The following is a 10,867-nucleotide window of genomic DNA, read 5'->3' as shown; positions in this document are numbered from 1 at the left end:
GTCTGGCGACCCAAGGGCCGACTCCGACCGATGGGCAGCCTGGCCATCCCGGGCGGCGCCACACGCCCATGAAGACCTCGACCCGCGGTCCAGACGACGCAAGCACTGCCTAACGCTGTGGGGCGTGGGCGGCGCGGCCAGGCGTCATCCACCCTCACTCCATGACAAGAGCGGGCCGCTGCAAGGGCCGCAAGCCACACCGCGACAACGGCGCCACACACCCGGTGGGAGCAGGCGAACATGCGGGCCGCGCTCACGGTGGAGCGGGAATTGCTGCGGTGACGACTGATGGAGAGCGGACACGACACACTACTAGAACGTGTCACTGAGCTGCTGGATGCAGCGGCGTTAGGAGTGACGCCTTTCTGCTATCTGGTTCCTTCCCGAGCCGCTACTGGACCTCATGACGGGCCATGCCGCAACTGCGTGCCCACGGGTGCGCCCGGGGGCTTCACCAACACCAGGACGGCCGGCAGCGCCGGGGGCCCCGTCGCTCCCGCGCCGCCTCTGATGAGCATGGGCACGAGCGTTGCCCCCCATGGCCCCAGCGAGGCGTCGCGCTACCACCCCCAGGACGTCGCGCTGGGTCGGGCGACGTGGAGCGTGGGGCACTACGGCGAGGTATTTGGGGTGACAACCCTGGAAGCCTACGTGCCCCGCATGATGTACCACGAGTACACGCCGGAGGACGACCTTGGCTCGTTTCCCAGGCCAGGTTCGGAGGAGGAGGCATTAGGAGCTGAAGCCTTCCAAGAGCCGCTGGAGAGCCCCGCCAACCGCGCCATCGACAACAGATACATGGTACCCCTAATCCCTCAGGAGCAAGCTTACACTAACCATGAGTCACAGATGAACCAGGCTACGGCACCGAACGGTGGCTTCGGCATGGCGATGCCTGCCCCGACAGGAGAAGCCCGCTGGGGGCTGCGCGGAAGGGGTCAGGAGCAAGGCCCCTCCCCGAGTCGCGGGGAGCAAGGCAACACCCGGAGGTAGGCCCTCTGCCGGGGTGGCGACCGCGACCTTTCCCCCGGCAGAGGACCCGTGGTCGCCGAGGGCGCCGCTGGCGTCCCCTCTGCCCTCGCTGGGCCGTCCAGGTTTCCGGTTGTATGCCACGATGACATAGGTTGGATGCTCCTTCGTGGATCTTGCAACTGCAATTTTAATTAAGTGACCCTAGAACCTTCGTGGTTTGAATCCTTCATCAATGTGGAGTATGATAAAGCCAACTATCCCAACCATATGAAAAATCTTTGTCTAGCCTCCCTGTGTTTGCGTGCTCCTAACCTTTACTTTTTATATATGCAAATTGGTGTCTTTCGGTGTCTTTCGTTGTTATACTCTTGTAGACTTGCTTGTGTTGGATGTTCCTGAGCTATCGTAGGAAAGGTTAAAGTTACCAAAACCTTAAAGCACTCGTGAAACTACACGAGGGCAAAACATGGTTGTAGCCCGTCTGGCCCAAGGGCAAAAAACCATATTTGTGTGCATAAGTTTAGTCCACGACATACCATCAGCAAAGGCCACAAACCCAAAACCGCATGACTTGCCTCTATATGCTCCTGATTCAGCAGTAAAGGTCCAGCGACCAGTGGCCACTGAGCGTTGATGGGGCAGCCAGTCATAATAAGTTGCAGCGACAAGCCACCGGGTGAGCCATCCCCCATTCCATGGTCATGCTGCAGGGTACAGGCAACTAGCAGTGGGAAGCCAATGATGAGCAACTGCAACTGCAAGTACTGACAACTGAAGTATGTAACTTGTATGATTCAATTTTTTTAAAGTTATGAGTAAAGTCTATTGAAGAAGTATGGTTCAGACTTTTTTTCTCTTAGAAAACTTATCACTAAAACCTATTCAAGAAGTATGGTTTAGATTTTGAAAATTTATGTGTTCTCCTTTAGCATGGCCCGGCCAACAAATTCTTTGTAGCTCCACCACTGCTTAAAAGTAAGAAAACAGTCATTCATGTATTCTATTCATCTCTCTCTAGACATACAAAAAAATAAGAAAAGAGTTATTCATGTATTCTATTCACCTCTCTCTAGACATACTAGTGATTGTACGCACATGTTTAGTCCTCTTTGGTTTGTAGGAATTCTATATGATAGGATTTTGAAAGAAAAAAAAAATCTCTTCAAAGACCTTTGGTTTGTAGAAATGATTCCTATTTCTCTGTAGAATAGGAATAAAACCTTCACATTTAAAAAAAGACATTAGCCTGGAAAATTTCCTATTCTATGCATTGAATGCCATTTATTTTCATACAAGAATTGAGATACATGCGACCCCACTTCCCATAATTTTTCTATTCTTAGGCTAGTCATAGTGGGAGTAACTTAGGCAGTAACATAGCGCACTTCAAGATTTTTTTTGCTTATGTGGCATGTATTTAATGAGGAGAGAGGTGTTTAGAGTAACATAATATGTTACTGTAACATAGCGCTTCCCGAGAAAGGATGAGTCTACAAGATAATAAATAAACCCATCTATGACACTACTTTTATGTTACTTTGCACTATGGAGATAGTAACTTAGACTAGTGTCATGTATATGACACTAGTCTAAGTTACTCCCCACTATGACCAGGCTTATGATATTTCTATCTTGTGAACCAAAGAAGACATTATAAATTATAACACGTGGTAGCACCAGTAGTAAACCCAAACATTCATGTTTATAGAATATGTGCTTTTAGTATGTGTAGGAATTAGGATCGTCTTTAGTTTTAGGTAATGTCCTTGGAAAAAGCCTCACTTTTTGTCTTTTTTTTTGCAGGGTGCCTCACTTTTTGTCAACCAAAAGGAAAAAGGAAAAAACGGATATCGTTGGGTTGGGTTTGAGCTAACAAGGCACGTGTGGTAGTAGACTACTACTCGTAGTAAATCGAGTTATCATCAATGCTCCATGTGCTAGATTAGCCAAAACTAATTAATAATCCCGCACGTTGTGTCCGCGAGAGAGTGCTCTGCGCGTGAAAGAGAGTGGCGTGCGTGTCCGCCTCGAATTTCTCCACGTTTTTCGCCTGGTCGTTACGCGGAGACGGAGACCACAGGCCAGCGCGTCCTTGTCCCGTGCGCGGGGCCCGCCAGCCAGCCACACATGTGAGCCCGCGCTTATATATAAGGGCTCGAAGACACAAGTGAGGAGCACCTGGAGAAAGAGCGACAGAGCAACAGAACAGAGAAGAGCAGCAGCCAGCGACGAACCAGAGGGGAGAAGAAAGAAAGAAGTCATGGACCCGGACATGGGCGAGAACTTCGCATACTACTGGGAGACGCAGCGCTACCTCGAGTCGGAGGAGCTCGTTGACAGGTACGTACGCCTTGCTCCCGCCTTCCGGCCATCCATCGCCATTGTTGAGGGATTTTGTAGGCGAGGGTGATTGAATTCATGGTACTTGGTTGCAGCATCTTCGTCGGGGCGACCGAAGACGCCATCTCGTACTACGACTCCAGCTCGCCGGACGGTTCCCACTCGTCCTCGACGCCGATGGGGGCGGCCATGCCAGGGGCGGGGATGGGGATGAGCGGTACTGGGGCGAACAAGAACATACTGATGGAACGCGACCGCCGCCGCAAGCTCAATGAGAAGCTCTACACGCTCCGGAGCGTCGTGCCCAACATCACCAAGGTGAGCGCAAGCATCTCAGCCGGCATTGCCGAAACACAGCAGCATCTTCATCGCCGGAGAGACGGTTTTAACGGCCATTCCCTCGTCGTTGCAGATGGACAAGGCCTCGATCATCAAGGACGCGATCGAGTACATCCAGCAGCTGCACGCAGAGGAGCGGCAGATGGAAGCGGAGGTGTCCGCGCTCGAGTCCGCCACCGGCGCGGAGGATGACTACGACGGCGGCCTCTCCGTGGACCAGGTCTCCTCGGCGCAGAGGAAGAAGGTGAAGCGCGCTCTCTCGGTCTCGTCCATGAACGACGCGCTGCTCGCCGCGGCGGCGGCGGTGGCCTCGCCGCCCGTGGAGGTCCTGGAGCTGCGCGTGTCGGAGGTGAGCGAGAAGGTGCTGGTGGTGAGCGTGACGTGCAGCAAGCAGCGCGACGCCATGACCAAGGTGTGCCGCGCGCTCGAGGAGCTCCGCCTCAGGGTCATCACCGCCAACATCACCTCCGTCTCCGGCTGCCTCATGCACACCCTCTTCGTCGAGGTACGTCGCCGCCGCCCTCCACAATTCATGAGCAACAGTTCTTTCCCACGATTCTATCCGATCCGATGGCTCTGTTTCTGCTTCCGTTAGATCCCTTGATTGATGATTGAATTGATGATAAGATGACGCGGGCCGTGCTGACGTCACATACCCCTTCTTTTTACTAGTTGGTTGACTGGATTTGACTTTTACCATCGTAGGCACTTTTAGTTTCCGCTTTTAAGGTCAAGTCCACAGTTTTGTTGCATCGGAAAGGTTGTTCCTCTGTTCCATTTGCGGCGATCAACGCCACATCACTCGCAAGTCGCAAGAAACTCAAAAGGCTCCAGAAAAAGATAATATCGCTTTCCCATCCCGGCATCTCCTCGATCCATATTTTGGCCACGCTCGATTTGCCGCTGGATGGGCGTCGCGCAACATAACCAATCAATCACATGGCAATCAATAAGCACGCGGCGGCGTGGATGCCATCGCTCAGCTTGAGCACGATGGGGACATATCAATCGCCACGTGCTTTGGATGCCAATTGATCTCGAGAGAAACGCGGAAGCATCAACATCACGTGGTCGGGGCCTAGGGGGAGCCCTGGAGATCGATTTGCACGTGCTCAGTGCAAGAAGATGCTTCCTCCTGTCTGCATCTATCCTCAGATTTTTTTTATTTCTCCTTTTGTACTACAAGTGAAAATGCTTCTCTTCCACACGTCACGTTTGATTTTTTTTTTTGCGGACGATTCTTTTGTTGTACTAGTATATTGAGCACGAGCGCCACATGCTTTAAGCTAATCCCCGTGCTGTATTATCTGTAGTAGTAGTAGTTTTCAATCCGGATGAGATTTTGCTAAAGCACATCTAGATGTGCATAAGTATTGCACATCTAGGTCCTATATCATTGATCTTACGTTAAGATTCGTATGGATTTTTTTTTCTCTTTATGCTTGATTCACTCATTTAGATGTGCAATAACTAGAGCACATCTAGATGTGCCCTAAACATAATATTTGCTGCGGAGCTTACTTATTCTGGAGACAATATTAGCAGCCCTGACTGACTCGATCAATTTCCTTTTTTCAGGTAGATGAGATGGACCGCTTCCAGATGAAGGAGGCGGTGGAGGCTGCTCTCTCTCAGCTTGATTCTACGGGGAGCCCGCCGCTTAGTTCGATGAGTTATTAGGGATCACTGGTACGGTCACTAGTCGCTGGTCACCTAATTTCACCTCACCTAGTCTCTCTGTTGCAAGGCTAATATTATATACTCCCTCCGTTCCTAAATACTTGTCTTTCTAGGCATTTCAACAAGTGACTACATACGGAGCAAAATGAGTGAATCTGCACTTTAAAATATGTCTACATACATCCGTATGTAGTAGTCATTTGAAATGTCTAAAAAGACAAGTATTTAGAAACGGAGGGAGTATATCTTATGTAATGTATGCCAGAATTTTGCACCTTTTTTTGCTACACCCGTTTATATGTGTGGATGGAGGTGACTGCTTTTTTCGTACGAGGCAATAACTCAAGGGGTACATAAATAGGCTAGGTGTGCTCTGGACCTCATGTGTAAAGGTCTTCATGAGCATTGCATGATATGCTTCTGGACTATGACATATCTATGGTGATAAATAACAAGGTGATTACTTTATATGAGCGTTTATAAGAAATGTAGTGGCAATTTTTCTTGCCGTTCTCCATGCAAAAAGTAAAATAAAATAAAATAGTTCTTGGAGTTTGGTGCATCGCATGGTAGCAGGAAAAATCATCTGCCAATTGTGCCCACAAGTTTGCCGCAACTATCATGTTTTTGTGATAGATTCTACTATAAAGGAAACATGTGTTTCTACAGCGTTATGAAGACATCCCTTAATTATCTTGATTTCCAGCGTCTCAATGACTTGTGGCAAATATTGATGTTTTTTGAATTTTGTTGTTGACGTGGTCACTGTCAGAGCTTAGTGCATTTCAGTAGTGGCAACCCACCCCGGGTTTGGGCACATTTGTGAAGATTTTTTTCAGAGTGCTTAGATTAGAAAAAAAAACATTGTGTTTCTATAAACTCGTCCTTTGTGGCTATTGCTGAAGTGATTCCCATGCTATTTCGTCCTTAGTAGACCAATCTCTTCGATGGCACTACCTTCATTCAACAAAATAGTTGGTCGGTTGTGTTTTTTTAGTGACATCAATTGCATGATGTCATTGAGCTAGCTAGGGTTCCCAAATGTTGCTTGAACTGATTTTGACACCTACTCCCTCTAGTCCTATTAAGTTGTCATTTTAGGAACTAACATGATCTTCAAAGTATAACGTTGAACACTATTTTTTAAAATTAGTTTATGTCTGAAACCTTAAACGCCTTGTATAATGTGAAAACAATTTTTGAGGAAAAAAGAATCACACATAGGATTTCAGTTATTACAGTAGAAATATATGTAAAGACATTGGTAGTCAAAAATTCAAAAGTTTGACTCTTGTCCTAGTCGAAAACAATAGCTTCTACATAACCAGCAACAGGATCTGATTCACACATATTCTGCCTTCTTTCTCGTCAGTTGTTCAAACTGGTCTAAAAGAAAAGTTAAGTTGAAGTCACACTCAAATGCTTTGATCTTGTTAGGGCATCTTCAATGCTGACCCGTAAAGTGCACATCCATGGACCGAGGAACCTGTCTATGGACATTGATGCAAAAACCGGCCATCCAACCCTATACCGCATATGTCCGCCTCTATTAACTTAAACAAACAACATTCCGCCAAACGCCGCAACCTTCCACCAAACGCAAACGCTTGTAAATCTAACTTCGACACTATTAATTGTACTTTTCACCGGAATACTACTACTAACGAGATTTCTAGCACTAATAGCAAGCTCTAATTGTACTATGTATCTAGGTTCCGCCAAACTTTTTTGTAAGACCCCAGATGTAATTTACCTTATATGTATCCCAACTCTTGCCGTTTCCGGCGCTAAATTATTTTATTTCATCGGTGTCGGGTTTTTGTCTCGTGTGTGTTTTTGTCTTTGTCATGAATCTCATATCATGTCATCATGCGCATTGCATTTGCATACATGATCATCTCATGCATCCGAGCATTTTCCCCGTTGTCTGTTTTGCATTCCGGCGTTCCTATGTCACCCGGTGTCCCTTTCTACCTCTTTTCGTGTGTGGGGGTTAAATATTTCCGGATTGGACCGAGACTTGTCATGCGGTCTTGGTTTACTACCGGTAGACCGCCTGTCAAGTTTCGTGCCATTTGGACTTCGTTTGATACTCCAACGGTTAACCGAGGGACCGAAAAGGCCTCGTTTGTGTTGCAGCCCAACACCCTTTCAATTTGGCCGAAAACCCACTAAAAACGCTTCCATCATCTAGAGCGTTCGATCACGATCGCGTGGCCGCAAACCGTGCTCAATTTGGAGCCTCCTACCTCCTCCTACCTATAAAATAGCATCTCCCCCGAAATTTTCGGGTCATTCCACCCCTAACCCTAGCCCCGCTCCTCTCCGCGCGGCCGGACACGTCCGCCGGCCGCCGGACATACCGCCGGTGCCGGACAGACCGCCGCCGCCACTCGTAGCCCGCCATGTGGCAGGCGCCGCCACCCCCGCGCCCGCGGCTCGCCGAGCCCGCTCGGGGCCCCCGCGGCCCAACCGGCGCCCACCGCCGCCTGTCTCCTTCCTCGCCCGAGCCGGCGAGCTCTGACCTCGCCGCACCTCCGCCCGCCGGCGTCGCTCCCGCCGCCGCAGAACTCCGGTCGCCATCGCGCGTCGCCCCTCGCCAACCTCGCCGCCTTGCCCGGCTGCGCCTCGCCACCGGAGTGCCACCACCGCACATCTCCGTGGCCGGCGCCCCCCGCCGCCCCGGCAAGCTCCTCCGGCCCCCCTCCGAGCTCCGGCCACCTCGGGCTCCGAATCTGGCCGGCCATCCTCGTCACGCACGCCGCCAGCTACAGTGGATCCAGATCTGAAGAAATCTCTCGGTTGACTTTTTCATCCCCGAACCCTAATTTTTTGCAAACTTTGGCAATACCATAACTCCGCATCCGTAGCTCCGATTTACGCGTGTAGCATATCAAAGTGTTCGTCTCGATGAGTACATCATTTCATCTCATTGCAACATTTTCATTTGAGCTCATCTTCATGCCTGAAATGCTATTGGAAGAGGGCTATGTGATGAATTTGTCAGATCTGTTTCAGCAAATGGCATTTTGTCATTTTTGCCATGATTAATATGTGCATGCTATGATCCTGAGCTCTACATGTGTTTTGTTATATGCCATGCCATCTTTATAGGGGTGCTTGCCATGTATTTTTTTGTGATATTTGTGGTGACTAGCACAAGCTTGCAAAGTAGCGTAATTGGTAACGCTGTTTTCAGGGACTTAGAATTTCAATAAGTCCTTGTTCTGTTTTTGTCGTTATGCCATATGTTTATGTTGTTTCCTAGTGATCCGTGCCTGTTTTGAGGATGATCAGTAAGGATGTTTTGTTAGCATTATGGTGCTCTATCCATCCATGTCTTTGTTTGCATTTATGGAGCACCCTAGCTTGAGTCAATTGAGCTCTACTTTTGCTATAAAGTAAATCCTGGCAGATTGTTGACATGTTTAGCGATTTTGCCGAGGATGTTGCTATTGATCCGGGCATGCTATGATTTTGTTCTTGCCATGTCTAGCTTCTATGCCATGTATTGTTGATGAGTGTATGCTTAGTTTGTCATGCAATGCTTTGTAGTGAGTGCATCGAGCTCGTAAACATGCCTACTCGTTAACTATTTTGCATGCTCCAGTTTTTCGCTAAGTCTGAATCTGTTTATGTTTTTGGCATGTTCACATGCTTGCAATTGTATTTTATGATCCCTTTTGGCTCAAGGTCACTAAGGGACTTTTGTTAAGTGCTTTGAGTAGCTTCATGCCATGCCTTGCTTTGCCATGTTAAGTTCCTGTAGCATGTAGTTTTCATGCTCTAAGGTGTGCTTCCTGATGATAAATTCCAGACTTGTGTTAATTTCACCAAGTCTGAAACCTGTTATCATTTGCACTTTTTCCATGCTTGTTTGAACCTGTTAATGGATGAATTAGCCGTAGCTCAGTGTTCATCTTTTGTCAAGCTTCATGAGTGGATCCCTGCCATGTATTTTGTTGTCATGTTTGAGTGCTGTAGCATATTTATCTTGATGCATTTAGTTGGTTAGCAAGGAACTGGTTGAGTGTAGCAAACTGATTCTGATTGTTGCCATGGCCCTGGTTCCCTTGGTTGCGCTCTTGAAGAAGTTGCTTGATCAGCTGCGTGTTTGCATTGGTAGCGGCCATCACAGCTTGCCATGCCTCCGGAGGTGGAGGTGGTGGTGGCGGATCAGGATTCGGAGTCGTGCGCGTTGGAGGAACCATCCTGAAGAGGTTGACATCCGTTAGCAACTTGACAGACAAATATTGAAGCTGAATCAAACGGGTTGAAATTGCAACATAAAGTCTTCACATCCGAACCAAATGAACGAATGCATTCCAATTGAAATGGTCACATTTCCATAAATTGAGAAGCCACTTAGAATTGAGGTAGAAGAATAAAACCAACAAGGTACGGACAAGAACGAATACTTGGTGAGGATTACCCAATCCCAAACCAAATATCCGCGAAAGAAAAACTAGAGCTACAAGAATTCCCACCTATGAAACTCCCGAACCTTTCCGGTTATGCAATCAGGTGTTGGGGATAGAGGGGAAGCATAATATCTCACCCAAATCTAGCAAGTCCTACATCCAACTGTATCCATCCTTCAACACATAACCGAGAAATCTTCGGAAATCATCTACCTCAACCTTCGAAAAGCATCCGTTATACAAGTTATGGCAATACTCCCGAACTCCCGCCCCAGTACTGGGTGACGTCGAGGTTATCTCACCAACAACTGCATAAAATATATTTTCGATTTTGGCGAAACTCAGGTATTCCAGAATCTCAATGATAAAATTGTGACGACAACACCTCGGAGCTCAACTCCCCGGGACACTGCCACAACCCCTAAATGACAGGAGGCACCAAGAACAATGTTCTCGTCACAAATCGATCGGAACGATTCCAAGATACCCGCGTGATCCTAAATTTTTTTTAGTGAAATTTGAGAAGAGAAGAGTCAAAACTCTATGCCAGGATGCCTTACCAGAGCGATGAAGGGACTGGGAAGTAAAAAAAATTCCTAACTCTCCGATATATAATTCCTAAATGACTCAAAACATTTTTCTAGACTCAACAACGCCAACGATTCGATCAAGCAGGGGGCTCCTAAGGTCGGGGAAGGCTCTGATTACCAACTTGTAACGCCCTCGATGCGGCTATATCTCCTACGTGTCGAAGCACAACTTAGAGGCATAACCACATTGAAAGAAATGTCGCAAGTAAGGTAATCTTCACAACAACCCATGTAAATAAATAAAAGGGGAAAATGATACATAGTTGGCTTACACTCGCCACGTCACACAAATACATGAATAACATTACAATCATCCAATACACTCATGGTCCGACTACGGTACCAAAATAAAGATTAACCCCCACATGCGACAAAGACCCCGATCGCCCCAACTGGGCACCACTACTGATCATCTGGGAAAGACACATAGTAACGATGAGAGTCTTCATCTAACTCCCACTTGAGCTCAAGCGCATCGTCTGGAACGGTATCATCGGTCCCTGCATCTGGTTTGGAAGTAATCTA

General features: G+C 47.9%; 1 protein-coding gene across 2 annotated transcripts; it reads left to right on the top strand.

The window, feature by feature from the left end:
• The first annotated feature begins 3,154 nt into the window (after positions 1-3,154).
• On the top strand, positions 3,155-7,151 carry LOC123188944 (transcription factor BHLH6). Of its 2 annotated transcripts, XM_044601233.1 has the most exons (5): positions 3,155-3,312; positions 3,408-3,630; positions 3,725-4,156; positions 5,230-5,340; positions 6,769-7,151. In XM_044601233.1, exons 1-4 carry the CDS (start codon positions 3,233-3,235, stop codon positions 5,329-5,331), a joined length of 837 nt encoding a protein of 278 aa, XP_044457168.1. In that variant the 5' UTR covers positions 3,155-3,232; the 3' UTR covers positions 5,332-5,340; positions 6,769-7,151. The 2 variants fall into 2 exon arrangements, with proteins under 2 accessions (XP_044457168.1, XP_044457167.1); XM_044601232.1 differs by lacking the exon at positions 6,769-7,151 and having other exon boundaries at positions 5,230-5,883.
• The last annotated feature ends 3,716 nt before the right edge of the window (positions 7,152-10,867 follow it).

Source organism: Triticum aestivum, chromosome 2A (assembly GCF_018294505.1).
Source record: "Triticum aestivum cultivar Chinese Spring chromosome 2A, IWGSC CS RefSeq v2.1, whole genome shotgun sequence".
In the NCBI taxonomy this organism is placed as follows: Eukaryota; Viridiplantae; Streptophyta; class Magnoliopsida; order Poales; family Poaceae; genus Triticum; species Triticum aestivum.
Note: the sequence above shows the minus strand (reverse complement) of the source record. Positions and strands in the feature narration are given on the sequence as shown.